This window comes from Heptranchias perlo, chromosome 18, assembly GCF_035084215.1.
Source record: "Heptranchias perlo isolate sHepPer1 chromosome 18, sHepPer1.hap1, whole genome shotgun sequence".
NCBI lineage: Eukaryota > Metazoa > Chordata > Chondrichthyes > Hexanchiformes > Hexanchidae > Heptranchias > Heptranchias perlo.
This window is the reverse complement of record NC_090342.1, coordinates 54765763-54784123: the sequence shown is the minus strand read 5'-3', so window position 1 is coordinate 54784123 and position 18361 is coordinate 54765763. Positions and strand designations below refer to the sequence as shown.

Here is an 18361-nt window from a genome sequence, read left to right as displayed (position 1 = left end):
ATTCTCCTCATCTCCTTCTTAAATGAGAGACCCCTTATTTGTAAACTGTGGCCCCTAGTTCCAGTCTCTCCCACAAGGGGAAACATCCTCTCAGCATCTACCCCTTCTAGTCCCCTCAGGATCTTATATGTTTCAATAAGATCACCTCTCATTCTTCTAAACTCCAGTGTATACAGGCCCAACTTGTCCAACCTTTCCTCATAAGATAACCCCCTCATCCCAGGAGTCAGTCGAGTGAACCTTCTCTGAACTGCCTCCAAAGCAATTGTGTCCTTTCTTAAATAAGGAGACCAAAACTGCACACAGTATTCTGGATGTGGTCTCACCAACGCCCTGTACAACTGTAGCAAAACATCTCTACGTTTATATTCCATCCCCCTTGCAATAAATGACAACATTCCATTTGCCTTCCTAATCACTTGCTGTACCTGCATACTAACTTTTTGTGATTCATGTACGAGGACATCCAGATCCCTCTGTACCTCAGAGTTCTGCAATCTCTCTCCATTTAAATAATATACTGCTTTTCTATTCCTCCTGCCAAAGTGGACAAGTTCACATTTTCCCACATTATACTCCATCTGCCAAATTTTTGCCCACTCACTTAACCTATCTATATCCCTTTGCAGACTCCTTATGTCCTCTTCACAACTTACTTTCCTACCTACCTACTTTTGTGTCATCAGCAAATTTAACAACCATACATTCGGTCCCTTCATCCAAGTCATTGATATAGATTGTGAATAGTTGAGGCCCAAGCACTGATCCCTGTGGCACTCCACTCGTTACATCTTGCCAACCTGAAAATGACCCATTTATGCCTACTCTCTGTTTCCTGTTAGCTAACCAATCCTTTATCCATGCTAATATGTTACCCCCTACACCATGAGCTCTTATTTTGTGTAGTAACCTTTGATGTGGCACCTTGTCAAAAGCCTTCTGGAAATCCAAGTACACCACATCCACAGGATCCCCTTTATCCACATTGCTTGTTACTTTCTCAAAGAACTCTAATAAATTAGTCAAACACGATTTCCCTTTCACAAAGCCATGTTGACTCTGCCTGATTGCATTGAGATTTTCTAAGACCCCTGCTATAACCTCCTTAATAATAGATTCTAGCATTCTCCCTATGACAGATGTTAAGCTAACTGGCCTGTAGTTTCCTGCTTTCTGTCTCCTTCCTTTCTTGAATAGAGAAGTTACATTCGCTATTTTCCAATCTGATGGGACCAGAAATATATCGCCATTCCTTCATCGTCGCTGGGTCAAAATCCTGGAACTCCCTTCCTAACAGCACTGTGGGAGAATCTTCACCACACAGACTGCTGCGGTTCAAGAAGGCGGCTCACCACCACCTTCTCAAGGGCAATTAGGGATGGGCAATAAATGCCGGCCTCGCCAGCGATGCCCACATTCCAAGAATGAATTTTAAAAGTTGATAGAGATTGATTGTTATGGTTAGTCAGCAACTGCATTATTGTTGTGTCATGTGACTACCAGGACAGACGATGATGAAGTGGATGGATTCTGGTCTTTCTTCCTCTAGCAATTCCTAGGTTCCTATGATGGGCTGCAAAGGCCTCCTCCTTTGCTTAAATTTCTGTGATAGAGAAAATACAAAAAAGGAAGGATTGAGGAACACAGGAATGAAACTTAACCCTGGTTAAACAAGCAGTGTCATTCCGAGTCTTTAATCACACAGTGAACGTTCAGTGCCTCAGCAACTGTTGATGGACCCATGTCACAGGATTAAACCTTGCAGGCAGAGTGCCTTTCTTTCCCCAGCACCGTCATTCTCTCATTATCTGTGCTGAGTCCCTCAATCAGTTCTTGTGGGGTTTTGCGATGTCTGTCTGCTTGGAGGCTTGATGGATGAGTTTTCTGATTGGTTCAATGTGAAAAACCAATCACATTCGAGGGGTGAAAATCAGCTCCTCTTTCTAATTGGTTATTTTTCATAGTAGAAACGATGAACCAATCAGATAGTGGGGAAAACAATTCCACTTGCTTCGAGCCACCTCCATGGTTCCCCAATGTCCACAAGCAGCCCAGGAAACAGGGCGAAACAAAGCACTAACTTACTGCAGCACCTTATCCCCTCACAGCCCTCCACCTCCCTGACTACATCCCTGATTGCACCATTTCAGCCATAACCTGCCGCTTGAATCCTGGGCCTTTCATTTACTCTCGGCCCCTGCCGGCCATTCACTCCCTCTCTGTGTTGAGCTCACCCTCCCAGGAGTAATAGTACATGAGATAAACAGTAAAATCTCACTCTTATATACAGAGCTTACTGATGGCTAAGTAATTCCTGGGATGAGAGGGTTGTCCTACGAGGAAAGATTGAGTAGAATGGGCCTATACCCTCTGGAGTTTAGAAGAATGAGAAGTGATCTCATTGAAATATACAAGATTCTGAGGGGGTTTGACAGGGTAGATGCTGAGAGGCTGTTTCCCCCTGGCTGGAGAGTCTAGAACTAGAGGGCATAGTCTCAGGATAAAGGGTTGGCCATTTAAGACTGAGATGAGGCTCAGAGGGTTTGTGAAGCTTTGGAATTCTCTACCCCAGAGGGCTGTAGATGCTGAGTCATTGAATATGTTCAAGACTGAGATCGATAGATTTTTGGACTCCAGGGGAATCAAGGGATATGGGGATCGGGCGGGAAAGTGGAGTTGAGGTTGAAGATCAGCCATGATCTTATTGAATGGCGGAGCAGACTCGAGGGGCCGTATGGCCTACTCCTGCTCCTATTTATTATGTTCTTATGGCGGGTGTCTATGTGTGTGTGTATAATTGTGAGTGCATGTATGTGCGTGCATATGTGTATAATTGTGTGTGCATTTATGTGTGTGTATAATTGTGTGTATATGTGTGTGTGCATAATTGTGTTTATGTGTGTGTGCATAATTGTGTGTGTACATAATTGTGTGTGTATGTATGTGTGCATAATTGTGTGTGTGTATGTGCATAATTGTGTGTGTATGTGTGTGCATAATTGTGTGTGTATGTGTGCATAATTGTATGTGTGTGCACATAATTGTGTGTGTATGTGTGCATAATTGTGTGTGTGTGCGCATAATTGTGTGTATGTGTGCATAATTGTGTGTGTGTGCGCATAATTGTGTGTGTGTATGTGTGTGCATAATTGTGTGTGTGTGTGTATAATTGTGTGTTTATAATTGTGTGTATGTGTATAATTGTGTGTTTATGTGTGTGTGCATATAAGTGTGTGTGTATAAGAGTGTGTGTGTATGTGTATGTATATAATTGTGTGTGTGTATGTGTCTGTGTGTATATGTGTATGTATATAATTGTGTGTGTGTATAATTGTGTGTGTATATGTGTATATATATAATTGTGTGTGTATAATTGTGTGTGTATATGTGTATGTATATAATTGTGTGTGTGTATATAATTGTGTGTGTATGTGTATATATATAATTGTGTGTGTGTATGTGTCTGTGTGTATATGTGTATGTATATAATTGTGTGTGTGTATAATTGTGTGTGTATATGTGTATATATATAATTGTGTGTGTGTATAATTGTGTGTGTATATGTGTATGTATATAATTGTGTGTGTGTATAATTGTGTGTGTATGTGTATGTATATAATTGTGTGTGTGTATAATTGTGTGTGTATATGTGTATGTATATAATTGTGTGTGTGTATGTGTCTGTGTGTATATGTGTATGTATATAATTGTGTGTGTATAATTGTGTATGTGTGATCTTGAATGTGGTGTTCTGACACTGCCTGCCCTTCATCAGTCTCCCTGATTCCCTGAAGCTTCCTCGATTGTTCAGATGGTAAAGCTATCAGCTAGCCGAGCCCTACAGATCAGAGGGACCCAAGTTTCATTCCCGATCTGTGTCGAGTCAGCTGATATCGACCAGGGCAGAGGTTGGGGTGCTACAATTGGCCTCAGTACCCTTGGAGATTAGTAAGGAAAAAAAAATCAGCCGTGATTCCCCCTCCTGATTGCTGAAAGGTACGCGTCAGGACGTCAGCTGTCGAGAGGGTAGGGCTCAGCTGTGATTCCTTCCATGGCCAAATAGCCTACAAACGCTAGGCTGGCATATAAAAGAAATGGCCACTTGGGTAAGGTACCCAGTGGCACCTGTGAAACTACCTCAGAGGAGGGAAATAAACTGTACAAAGTTGGGCAGAAGAGACAGATTGCCAGTGGGAGGTTGGCTCTGCGGGGAGTGGTGGACATACCCTGGGGAAGGCTCCACCACCAGGTCTGGCATTCCTGGGGCTGTTCCGGCTTTCTGAGTGGCCACCATCTCGGCGTCCAGAATAAAGAGCTCGTCTTGAGCCACTTCTGTTACAAAGTGGAGATGCTCCTGAGGAGAGAAGGAAAATTGTTCATATCTTAATATACTTTAACTATCGATAATCAATTATTAATAATTACACATTCCATTTTTATAGTATACTTAATTATTAACAGTCATTGTTAATCAAATCCTATTGCTTATTATAGAGTGTACTTAATTATTGATAATCAAAATTACATCCTGTACTTTTAATTAATAATTAGTTAAAAACTGTACTTCACCTATAACTACACTAAAATGAATGGAGGTTGAATTTACTGAGCCATTCCACAGGAATCCCACTTGGATGTTTCAGGAAAAGGGTACACTGGGACCCGACACAGGTTTTGCCTCAACCACTAACCCCAGAAGTGAATTCCACAGCCTCCCAACTCTCTGCGTTACATGGAATTTACAGCACAGAAACAGGCCATTCGGCCCAACTGGTCGATGCCAGTGTTTATACTCCACAGGAGCCTCCTCCCACTCTAATTACCTATTTCCACTCTGCCCCATATCCCTCTAGTACCTTCTCCCTCATGTATGCATCAAACCTCCCCTTAAATGCATCAATGCTATCTGCTTCAACCACTCCACGTGGCAGCAAGTTCCACATTCTCACCACTCTCCGTAGAAAGAAATTCCTCCTAAATTCTTTATTTGGTCTGTTGGTGACTATCTATATTTATGTCACCTTGTTCTGGACTCGCCCTAAAGTGGAAACGGTTTCCCTACACCCACCCTATCGAATCTCTTCATAATTTATGACCTCTATCAGGTCTCCTCTTTGTCTCTTTTCCAGAGAAAAGAGCCCCAGCCTGCTCAGTCTTTCCTGATAGTTGTCTCCTCTTAATTCTGGTAACATCCTTGTGAAGCTTTTCTGCACTTTCTCCAGTGTTTCAATGTCCTTTATGTAGTGTGGAGACCAGAACTACATAGAGTACTCCACGTGTAAGGATGTTTCTCCTGCTCTCTGTTCTAAATCTCTCCGATTTAATCTTGAATCTATGACCCCTCATTCTAGACCCCTCAACTAATGGAAACAATCCATTTCTATTTACCCTGTCCCCTTTTTTTAAACACTTCTATCACGTTGCCCTGTAATCTACATTGTTCTAATTCCAGTCACAGTACATAAGCAGTTTAGAAACCAACTGCAATTCAGATCACTGTACCAAGGTGCCTTCAAGAGGGAGCTGGACCGATTCCTGACTGGGGCAGAGATCGCATCATACAGAGGGTAAGTGTCTTTATAGATAACACTTGGTCCATGTGATCTCCTGGACTGGTTTTGATCACCTTAGGGGGTCTGAGAGAATGTTACAGAGTATTTTTCCCTTATTGGCCCTGGGATTTTTGCCTCTCCCTGGGGATTACATGGGTACAGGTTTGGGGGAGAGGAAGTGTCCAGTCACGATGCTCCGGGGACCATGGTCTGGGACAGGCTTGATGGACCAGCTGGTCTTTTCCTGCCCGTCAATTTCGTACATTCCTAAGCTTATTTCAGTAAAATGTTACAAGTTTCGACAGTTACAGACTGGAGAGGGGAATAAGTCAAATTTAAACATTGGTGTATGATTGGTTCAGTGCATATATAACGGACAATTCATTTTTAAATTAGAGTGGTGGGATTTTCAAAATCCAGGAAACCCCAGTAATTCTTTGCCAGGATACAAAAAGAGTCTGTTTGAAAATCTTAGAGAATGATACTCCAAAAAACCAGAAATATCAATCTGAGTTTTAATGAAGCAGTTTAGGTTAATTAAGGTCCCAAAGAGGTATTTAAAATTATTTACAAAGGGTTAGCTTTGTTCTTAGGGTTGTGATCGTTCTATTATTTTGTCCATTTGAGGAGGTAGGTGGAAAGATGTCTATTGTAAATATCTAACTATATTATACAATTGGGCTTATTCAGCCTTTGCTGGATGTTAATGCAAGGTCTGATGTGATGTTTTATTTCTTTCGAACACTGCAGTGAGATCTTATGGATCCATTGGATAAATCCAGTAGCTAAAAGCCATTACCAGACAGGGTCCACTGGTTGCTTTTTGGCCATTTTACTGAAGATTTATCTAGATCTCCAGGCAAGGATAGACACTCCTGAAGATATGGGGTGTTGGGACTTACTCGTCAGAGTGTTAGGAGCCCAAACAATCTAGGATCAGAAGACTGCAAAAGACCCTAAAATGTAACAGCGATGGCAGCTGTCAGTGAGAATCCTAGAGCTTATACAGGCCTGAAGTGAAATTTCAAACAAGCTGAATATTAACACTTCACAGTAGTTAAAAAAGAGGGGGGGGGGAATGACGTAAACATGGTCTTAAAAAGAGATCCATAAAGGATTGGAATTACCTCACATAACTGCTGAGCAAAAGCAAGAGCATAAGAGTCACAACTAGAGTTCCAGGGACAAAAAGTGAGAATGGCACAAAATAGAAAGAGAACTAGATAAAGAGGAGAGAGAACTACAGAGAGAGAGAATTAGAGAGAGAGAGAACTACAGAGAGAGAGAGAACTACAGAGAGAGAGAATTACATAAAGAAATCAGAGAACAGCACAAAGAGGAGGGAAGTACACTACACAGCAGCCCATGGAATAAAGGGGGCAGTAGCAACATGGATACAGAATTGGCTAAGGGACAGGAAACAGAGAGTAATGGTGAACGGTTGTTTTTCGGACTGGAGGGAGGTGTACAGTGATGTTCCCCGGGGTGGGCACTGGGACCACTGCTTTTCTTGATATATATTAATGACCTGGACTTGGGTGTACAGGGCACAATGTCAAAATTTGCAGATGACACAAAACTTGGAAGGGTAGTGAACAGTGAGGAGGATAGTGATAGACTTCAAGAGGATAGAGACAGGCTGATGGCATGGGTGGACACATGACAGATGAAATTTAATGGCAGAAAAATGCGAATTGATACATTTCGGTAGGAAGAACGAGGAGAGACAATATAAACTAGAGGGCACAACTCTAAAAGGGGTACAGGAACAGAGAGATCTGGGGGTATATGTGCGCAAATCGTTGAAGGTGGCAGGGCAGGTTGAGAAAGCGGTTAAAAAAGCATACAGGATCCTGGGCTTTATAAATAGAGGCATAGAGTGCAAAAGCAAGGAAGCCATGATGAACCTTTATAAAACACTGGTTCGGCCACAGCTGGACTATTGTGTCCAGTTCTGGGCCCTGCATTTTAGGAAAGATGTGAAGGCCTTAGAGAGGGTGCAGAAGAGATTTACTAGAATGATTCCAGGGATGAGAGACTTTAGTGACATGGATAGACTGGAGAAGCTGGGGTTGTTCTCCTTGGAACAGAGCCGGTTGCGAGGAGATTTGATAGAGGTATTCAAAATCATGAAGGGTTTAGACAGAGTAGATAGAGAGTCCCTTCCACCAATGGGAACAGTTTCAAGAATCAGAGGACATAGATTTAAGGTGATTGGCAAAAGAACCAAAGGAGATATGAGGAAAAACTTTTTTACACAGCGAGCGGTTAGGATCTGGAATGCACTGCCCGAGGGGGTGGTGGAGGCAGATTCAATCGTGGCCTTCAAAAGGGAACTGGATAAGTACTTGAAAGGAAAAAATTTGCAGGGCTACAGCGATAGGGCGGGGGAGTGGGTCTAACTGGATTGCTCTTGCATAGAGCCGGCATGGACTTGATGGGCCTCCTTCCGTGCTGTAACCTTTCTGTGATTCTAAGAAGAGAGAATTACACAAAGAGGAGAGTGAACGGCACAAGGAGGATCGAGAACTACACAAAGATTAGAGAGAACTACATGAAGAGAGGGAACTACATGAAGAAGAGGAGAGTGAATAGCACAAGGAGGAGAGTGAACAGCACAAAGATTAGAGAGAACAGAACAAAGAAGAGAGAGAATTACACAAAGGAGAGAGAACTAGAAAAGAGAAGACTGATGGGTGACCTAATGGAGGTCTTTAAGATAATGAAAGGGATTGACAGGGTAGACATAGAGAAGATGTTTCTACTTGCGGGAGACACCAGAACTAGGAGCCATAAACATGATAGTCACTAATAAATCCAATAGGGAATTCAGGAGAAACTTCTTTACCCAGAGAGTGGTTAGAATGTGGAACTCGCTACCACAAGGAGTAGTTGAGGCAAATGGCATAGATACATTTAAGGGGAAGCTAGATAAACACATGAGGGAGAAAGGAATAGAAGGATATGCAATAGGGTGAGATGAAGAAGGGTGTGAGGAGGCTCGTGTGGAGCATAAACACCAGCATAGACCAGTTGGGCCGAATGGCCTGTCTCCGTGCTGTACATTCTATGTAATTCTACGTAAGAACTACACAAAGAGGAGTGAACAGAACAAAGAGAGAGAGAGAGAATTACACAAAGGAGAGAGAACAGCACAAAGAGGAGAGAGAACAGAGGCAGATTTTAGGGATCCAGGAAAGAAATTAATAAGCAGGACCTCAAAAGGTAGTAATCTCCGGATTACTTCCAGAGCCACACGTTAGTGAGTACAGAAATAGGAGGATAGAGCAGATGAATGCATGGCTGGAGAGATGGTGCAGGAGGGAGGGCTTTAGATTCCTGGGGCATTGGGACCGGTTCTGGGGGAGGTGGGACCTGTACAAGCCGGACGGGTTGCATCTCAACAGGGCCGGGACCAATATCGTCACGGGGGGGTTTGCTAGTGCTGTTGGGGAGGGTTTAAACTAGCTTGGCAGGGAGATGGAAGCCTGAGCGTAGAATCAGAAGGGAGAGAAACAAAGCTGGAAATGGAAGGCAGAAAATTAGTAAGCGAGTTTGGAAGGCAGAGGAAACAAAGGCTAGAAAATAGGCAACAGAGAAGTTTGGCGGTGCTCAATGGTATATACCTCAATGCAAGGAGTCTAGTGAACAAGGCAAATGAACTGAGGGCACAGATAGACACATGGCAGTATGATATCATAGCTATTACCGAAATATGGCTTAAACAGGGACAGGAATGGCAGCTCAACATTCCTGGTTACAGGGTTTTCAGACGAGATAAAGAGGGGGATAAAAAAACGAGGTGGGGGGGGCGCAATATTGGTTAAAGAAACAATTACAGCTGTGAGGAGGGATGATATGTTAGAACGATCATCAAATAAGGCCATATGGGTTGAGCTAAAGAACAAAAATGGGGCAGTCACACTGCTGGGAGTGTACTATAGACCCCCAAACAGTCAGAGGAAGATAGAAGGGAAAATATGTAGGCAAATTTCTGAGAAGTGCAAAAACAGTAGGGCAGTAATAATAGGGGATTTCAACTACCCTAATATTAACTGGGATAGAATCAGTGTGAAGGGTATAGAGGGTGCAAAATTCTTAAATTGCATTCAGGAGAACTTTTTTCGCCAGTACTTAGCAAGCCAAACAAGAGAGGGGGCAGTTCTGGATTTAGTTTTAGGAAATGAGGCTGGGCAGGTGGAAGGAGTATCAGTGGGAGAACATTTTGGTGATAGTGATCATAATTCAGTTAGATTTAGCATAATTATGGAAAAGGACAAAGATAGAACAGGAGTAAAAGTTCTAAATTGGGGAAAGGCCAATTTTACTAAGCAATTATAGCAAAAGTGGACTGGAAACAGCTTCTTGAAGGTAAATCAGTGTCAGAGCAGTGGGAGGCCTTCAAGGAGGAGATTTAAGGGGTTCAGAATAAACATGTTCCTACAAAGAAAAATGGAGGGACTCCCAAATCTAGAGCCCCCTGGATGACAAGGAGCACACAGGGTAAGATAAGGCAGAAAAAGGAAGCTTATGTCAGACACCGAGAGCTCAATACTGCAGAAAGCCTAGAGGAGTATAGAAACTGCAGGAGTGAAATTAAAAAGGAAATTAGGAAAGCAAAGAGAGGGCATGAAAAAATACTGGCAAGTAAAATCAAGGAAAACCCAAAGGTGTTTTATAAATACATAAAGTGCAAGAGGATAACTAAGGAAAGAGTAGGGCCTATTAGAGACCAAAAAGGTAACCTGTGTGTGGAGGCGGAAGATGTTGGTATGGTTCTTAATGAATACTTTGCGTCTGTTTTCACAAAAGAGAGGGACGATGCAGAGATTGTAGTTAAGGAGGAGGAGTGTGAAATATTGGATGGGATAAACTTAGTGAGAGGGGAAGTATTAAGGGGATTAGCATCTTTGAAAGTCGATAAATCAACAGGGCCGGATGAAATGTATCCCAGGCTGTTAAAAGAAGCAAGGGAGGAAATAGCAGAGGCTCTGACCATCATTTTCCAATCCTCACTGGATACAGGCGTGGTGCCGAAGAATTGGAGGACTGCTAACGTTGTACCATTGTTTAAAAAGGGAGCGAGGGAGTAGACCGAGTAATTACAGGCCAGTTAGTCTAATCTCGGTGGTGGCAAATTACTGGAATCAATTCTGAGGGACAGGATAAATCATCATTTAGAAAGGCACGGGTTAATCAAGGACAGTCAGCATGGATTTGTTAAGGGAAGGTTGTGTCTGACTAACTTGATTGAATCTTTTGAGGAGGTAACAAGGAGGGTCGATGAGGGTAGTACGTTTGATGTAGACTACATTGATTTTAGCAAGGCTTTTGACAAGGTCCCATGTGGTAGACTGGCCAGGAAAGTAAAAGCCCATGGGATCCAAGGGAAAGTGGCAAATTGGATCCAAAATTGGCTCAGTGGCAGGAAGCAAAGGGTAATGGTTGACGGGTGTTTTTGTGACTGGAAGGCTGTTTCCAGTGAGGTTCCGCAGGGCTCAGTACCTGGTCCCTTGCTTTTTTTTTGGTATATATTAATGATTTAGACTTAAATGTAGAGAGCATGATTAAGAAGTTTTATGATGATACAAAAATTGGCCGTGTGGTTGATAGTGAGGAGGAAAGCTGTAGACTGCAGGAAGATATCAATGGACTGGTCAGGTGGGCAGAAAAGTGGCAAATGGAATTCAATCCAGAGAAGTGTGAGGTAATGCATTTTGGGAGGGCAAACAAGACAAGGGAATACATAATAAATGGGAGGATACTGAGAGGTGTAGAGGAAGTGAGGGACCTTGGAGTGCATGTCCACAGATCCCTGAAGGTAGCAGGACAGATAGATAAGGTGGTTCAGAAGGCAAACGGGATACTTTCCTTTATTAGCTGAGGCATAGGGTGCTAAATTGGGCCGTATAGCACCCGTTGTTCCGGTGCTGCACGGCCTCTCCGACATCCAAGATGGCGTCTTGGATGCGCACGCACGTTTCCTGCGTGATATGGGCCAGACGTCATCTTGGTATAGGAGTTAGCGCAGGTGCAGATCACGAACGCTGGAATCATGTAAAGTAGGGAGAAAATGGCTTCAATCAGTGTGCAATGCCGATTTAAAGTGAAAGACACCATTTTTGGACTTAACACTCAACTCAACGCACAGTCTTAACCCCAACCATCTGAACGTGTCTCAGAGTGCCTGGAGGACCCCACCCACCGGCACTATTTAAAGGGACCATGCAGGATTTACAGGTTCGTGGCTGGATTATTGCCTCTGGCTGCCGAGACATTTGTAACCATTTTTGGAGGTCTCCTGGACTTCAATATTAGGATGCGGGGACATAGCCTAACAGCCAGGACGTGCAGGAGTGAAGTTAGGAAATGCTGCTACACGCAAAGGGTGGGAGACGTTTGGAACGCTCTTCTGCAGATGGCAGTTGATGCTAGTTCACTTGTGAAAGTTAAATCTGAGATTGATAGATTTCTGTGAACCAAGGGTATTAAGGGATATGGGGCTAAGGTGGGTATATGGAGTTAGGTCACAGGTCCACCATGATCTCACTGAATGGTGGAACAGGCTCGAGGGGCTAAATGCCACGGCCACTTGCTGCCTCTTGATATGCGCCACCTTCTCCTGCAAGACAGTGTGCCTGGGTGATGTGCCTGTCATGGTTGAATAGCTGCCAGTGTGTGTGGCCTGTGAGTTGTGGGTGGGTAGCTTGCAACAGTGGTAATATGTAAGGGCGGGAGGAAGCATCTGATTGGAGGAGTTGAGTACTGATGGAAAGAGTTTATTGGTATGTGGGTGTTGGGGGGTTTAGTGCGTGGTGCAGTAGATGTGGCTCGTGGTGCAGTTGATAGGAGACACCACTTGACAGCTGACCTCACTCACCTTGACCACTCATGTCAAAGCATTGAACTTCTTCCTGCACTGCATCCATGTCCCCCGCTGCCTCCCACTATCTTTTGAGTATATGTCCGGAGGGCGTCTTGCCACCCCCCCCCCCCCACTGTAGATATAGGATGTCACCCAACTGCAGATATAGGATGAACCACCTTCTGTCCACCTCTTGCATCTAAGGTCTCTAGTGCATCAGCAGAGAACCTTGGTGCATGCACTCTCGCAGGCCTGGTACCAGCTCAGGTCGGCAGTTTGGTGAGGTCTGGTGTGCAGATTGGAGGTTGTGGGATTTAGTAGTGCGCAACCTTTATTCAATGTTTTAACATAACTCATCAGTGTGTAAACATAGGGATGGGATCTACATCTGTGTTTTACATGTGCGATATATGATGTTTGTTCAGACTCCATGCAGACAGTAGACTGCTATTTTCAGCAAATAACAGGTACCAGCTACCTTTAAGAGAGTTCCAAGAAACAACTTCCCTTTAAGAGATGGAGCTCCCTCTGGTGGTAGAAAGTGCGAATTGCATTGATTCCAGGTGCAAGGCCTGGAAAGGAACGCTGATTGCAGGTAAGTGCTCCCTTGGGACCAAAATTTGCGTCTTGCCTGCCCAGGGTCCGTCGGGCGCAGGATGTTAGCGCATCCCAGAATGGACACTTATTTAATTTTTCCCCCATCGAATATAAGAGCAGGGAGGTTATGCCGGAACTGTATAAAACATTGGTTAGGCGTCAGCTTGAGTACTGCGTACAGTTCTGGTCACCACATTACAGGAAGGATGTAATTGCACTACAGAGGGTGCAGAGGAGATTTACGAGGATGTTGCCAGGACTGGAGAATTTTAGCTATGAGGAAAGATTGGATAGGCTGGGGTTGTTCTCTTTGGAACAGAGGAGGCAGAGGGGAGATTTAATTGAAGTGTATAAAATTATGAGGGGCCGAGATAGAGTGGATAGGGAGGACCTATTTCCCTTAGCAGAGAGGTCAATAACCAGGGGGCATAGATTTAAAGTGATTGGTAGAAGGATTAGAGGGGAGCTGAGGAGAATTTTTTTCACCCAGAGGGTGGTGGGGGTCTGGAACTCACTGCCTGAAAGGGTGGTAGAGGCAGAAACCCTCAACTCATTTAAAAAGTACTTGGATATGCACTTGAAGTGCCGTAACCTACAGGGCTACAGACCAAGTGCTGGAAAGTGGGATTAGGCTGGAAAGCTCTTTTTCAACCGGCACAGAAACGATGGGCCGAATGGCCTCCTTCTGTGCTGTAAATTTTTCTATGTTTCTATGTAACAGCACAAAGAGAGAGAGAGAATTACACTCATTTGAAGCCCATGGGAAGGAGCAAGAACATCAGTGTGAGAAGGACTTACAGTGTCATCTCTTGGACTGGTAGAGAAACACGTACCGTAAGTGATACTGGAGGTGAGGGTACAGATCATTCAGCCCATAGCTCCACTGGGATTAATTCAGTTAAATCTAGTTTCATTCCAAATATCACCGGGAGACAATATCAATACTTTGATTAGAGCTTTTGAATTATCAGCAAATCACCACAATTAGAACAAAGATGCTTGGGCTGAACAGCTTATACCTTCACTTAATAATACATGACTGGCAACTTTTGTTTGTCCTGATCTGATGGACAGTACATGCTTTGAAACTGTAGAATGTGATATTTTTAACACCAGTGACTTATGGCCTGAAGCATAGAGGCAGAGGAATGAGCAAGGGAGGAAGGTTTCACATAGTACGTACAGAGAATCAGTCAAGCGAGAAGACATTTGAAAATTACAGATGAAAAGTAAAAATATAGATTCGAATGGGTTATGGCACCTGATGTTGATGGATCGATTGGTAAAAGTGACAATATGATCTATCTGCTTGACCCAGGAATGTAAGACTGTACAGCGGTGAGGTAAATGTGTGCATTATGTGACCTCATGAATGTTGGGGTCCTGGCATCTGAATGGGGGTCAGGTTCATCTTACAACCCACCCAGAGGGAGACGCTCCCAGCCTGGTGAACACCCACAGCCCCAAGATCCAGGAGAGGCCCCGCACAGTAAAAAGGCCATGAGGTGACACGAGGGATCTCAGGTGCTGTAACTGTAACAAAATGGGGCGCAGTGCAGACGATTGCTGGTCCAGGGGTGGGCCAGGTACCAATTGGAAAGACCAAACCTGGTTATAAAGAATGTGATAGTATTCATACCCCCAGTGTTATTAACAAATTTGTTCATCCATTGACGTTGAAGAACATGCCAGAATCTCATTTTTTGCAGTGAGTTCTTTGATGATTAAAGAGACCTATTTTTGCTGGGAATGAGCGTCCGCAGATTGAACGGGGGATCCCGGATACTCCAAGTCGGGGATCTTGATTTTTCAAGCAAGGCTTCCTCAGTTTAATTTACATTAAACATCAGCAATACGACGGGCCTCGTAGTAGGAAGTGCCTTTGTGGATGGCTTTTCACCACGCTTTCTTATCTTGAGCAAGTTTTCCCACTTATGGACATTTGTTTTGCACTGTTTCAGAGTTCTTTTAAGCAGTCTTTATATCTCTTTTGCTGTCCACCATGAAACGGTTTCCCAGCTACTTGGGGGCATCAGAGAGACACAGTCTGAATCATCATGATATGATAGTTATGAGGTCAAAGTTCTGGTCCAACATTACAGATCCAAGCCTGTTGAGGGACAGGAACTGGAAGAGTTCTGAAAGATATTGGTACCAAAAGGATTTACTAAAGGTAGCTCAAGTTCTACTGCTTGCAGGACAGAGGTGACGGAAAACTTGGTCAAAGAGATGGGTTTTACGAGTTTATTTTAGGTGGCGAGGTGGGTCTAGGGAGGGAGTTCCAGAGAGTAGGATCAACGCGGATGGAGGTTCTGACAGCAATAGTGGGTTGATGGGAGGAGGGGTTGAATAGAAGGCCAGATTCAGAGGAACTGAGAGTTCGAAAAGTGTTATAGAGCTGGAGGAGCCTGTAGAGGTAAGCTCAAGAAGAGATTTACAGATGAGGATAATGATATTAAATTTAATGCATTAGTGGATGGGAAGCCAGTGAACTTCAGTGAGGACAGGGAGTGGGGGAGGGGGTGGTTGCTAGATGAATTGAACAGTATGGGACAGGACAGAGGCAGAGTTTTGGACAAGTTGGGGTTTATGGAGGGAGGAAGATTTGAAGTCAGCAAGACGGGTATTGGAATAGTAGAGTGGGGGGAAAAGTACCAGAGACAGGTTGCTGCAACACTTTTAATGGCTCACTAACGGCAAAGATACAACTGAATGCTTTTAAGACGTGTGACCAATGTCCATGTATGGGTAAAGCAGGAAAGTGCAACAAAGCTCCATTGAATCCCGTACCCATTACCAACGTCCCTTTCAAAAGAATGGGCATAGGTTCCATGTCCGACAGGAGTCAGTCAGGGAATTGGTACACCTTAACCACAGAAGACTATGAGAGTAGGTATCCAGGCATGGCAGCTCTTGTGTCCTTGGATATAGACTTTGTGGCCGCCACATTGCTAGAAACGCTCACTTGAGTTGAATTGTCAGAAGAGATTTTGTTTAATCGGGAAATTTATTTTCTGTCTCAGTCAGTCACTTAATTATAGCAACAGTGTCAAACTGAACAACTCCAGACTATCCTGTACCATCCTTAGACCAACAGGTTAAAAGGTTTAAAGGCACAATGATTTGTATGTTGTATCAATATGCTGAGCAGAACGCTAAGGACTGGGATATAACATTTCCATATTTACTGTTTGCTTAAATGGAGATACTCCAAAAACCTTCACTGCAGTACTGAGGGGGTGCTGCTCTTTCAGAGGTGCTGTCTTTCGGATGAAACATCAAACCAAGGCCCCATCTGCCCTCTCGGGTGGATGGAAAAGATCCCATGGCACTATTTCGAAGAAGAGCAGGGGGGTTCTCCCCGGTGTCCTGGCCAATATTTATCCCTCAACCAACATCGAATAAAACAGATGATCTGGTCATTTATTTAATTGCTGTCTGTGGGACCTTGCTCTGTGCTAATTGGCTGCCATGTTTCCTACTTTACAACAGTGACTACACTTCAAAAGTACTTCATGAGTTGTATAGCACTTTGGGACATTTTGAGGTTGTGAAAGGCGCTATATAAATGCAAGTCTTTCATGTTGTGTGCATGTGCGGGATATCAGGCAAGACTTTAAAGGGCTGCTGCCTCAATTTAAAAGAGAGTTGCACGCAAGGGCCCTGAGATTCCAAGGGGATTTTCCCAGTTTTTCACCATAACTCCAGCAGGAGACCAGTAGATACTCCCTCCCCCTCCCAAAAAAAGAGACCCAGCATAGCAACAACTTGCATTTATATCATCATGGTATGGTTCAGCACAGGAGGAGGCCATTCAGCCCATCGTACCTGTGCCGGCTCTTCGAAAGAGCTATCAAATTTGTCCCATTCCCCTACTCTTTCCCCATAGCCCTGTAAATTTTTCCCTTCGAGTACTTATCCAATTCCCTTTTGAAAGTTATTATTGAATCTGCTTCCCCCACCCTTTCAGGCAGTGAATTCCAGATCATAACAACTCGCTGCTTAAAAAAAATGTTTCCTCATGTCGCCTCTTTTGCTGATCTGTGTCCTCTGATTACCGACCCTTCTGCCACCAGTGACAGCTTCTCCTCATTTACTCGATCAGAACCCTTCATGATTTTGAACACCTCTATCAAATCTCCCCTTAACCTTCTCTGCTCTAAGGAGAACAACCCCAGCAAATAACAGGTACTGGCTACCTTTGAGATTTTAAGAGACATCGAGCTCGATTTTCCCGGCAAATTGCGGGTGCGTTGGGGGCTTCAAAAATTGGGGAAATCCTGTTCGGGTTCAGAGCCCGGTTCCAACCTGCAGATCTCCGGGTTTCCCATTGACGTGTCTGGGTGCGTGCACGCCCCCTGAATGTGGAAGTCCCACTGGCAATTAAAGCCGGCAGGATGATCATTTACACAGTTGTTGAGGTACTTAAAGTACTTAATTTTCTCCACATTTTGGCAGGGTGTGATTTTGAAGCATCCTCAGCGTGTTTCCCGTGCTGTGGGAAACACTCCATGTTGCCACAGACGTGTTTCAGCCAGCAGCCAGTGGGACATACAAATGCTTATTTGACAGATGGGGGGAGGTCATTTATTGCAGCAGGGCACTCTGTTCTTTCAGACAAATTTTTGGCTGCATGATCTTTGTGTTTGCACTGAAAATTCTAACTTTCCACTAAAAATTCTGCTGTGCAAACATATTTAACTACTTTGCGGACCCCCTCAAACTCACACCGTTAGGATGGGGGGCCCCATGGCTGCATTCACCACTTCATCCGAGGACGAGCAACATCACCAGCCTCGCCAGGCATGGCGTCCACCTCCGCCACGTGGAGCTCCACAACACAGTGCTGCACAAGAGCACAGAGGGCAACAACAGAGAGGGGTGCTGCTTGAGGAGGCCCCATCCACATCTGCCACCCACATGGAGGAGGAGGAGGAGCAACCCATGGGCAGAGCAGCGGCTCACCTGGCTGCTCGTGAGGCCAGGGAGTCCCTGATATGTGAGCTATTCTCCTAACATCAGACAGTGTGAAGAGTCCAGTCCTCACACCACTTGGATAGAGCAGCGACCACACCAGGCCGCCCACCCCTCCCTGCACAAAACAGTCCTGCAACTACACATACACCCACTGTAGAGTGACCCAATCAGTGGCATCGCAGTTCATGGTGAACCTCATGAAAGGGCCTTATTACAGAAACCAGGCAAGAATGGCCAAGACGTGCTGGTAGTGGTGACAATAATAATATTTAATGTGAGTTTAACAAAAAGCAAATATAAATAAAAAAACATGACCAAATGTCAAACATCCTTGTGCACCCCCTTTGTGCTCACAAAACCTTCGCCTTAC

General features: G+C 44.3%; 1 protein-coding gene across 1 annotated transcript in view; it reads right to left on the bottom strand.

Moving 5' to 3' along the window:
- The window catches only part of dgki (diacylglycerol kinase, iota), a 338338-nt gene that overhangs the window by 105005 nt on the left and 214972 nt on the right, over positions 1-18361 (bottom strand). Inside the window, exon 25 of the mRNA XM_068000112.1 lies at positions 4227-4354. Coding sequence (XP_067856213.1) covers positions 4227-4354 — 128 coding nt within the window. The remainder of the gene's footprint in view (positions 1-4226; positions 4355-18361) is intronic.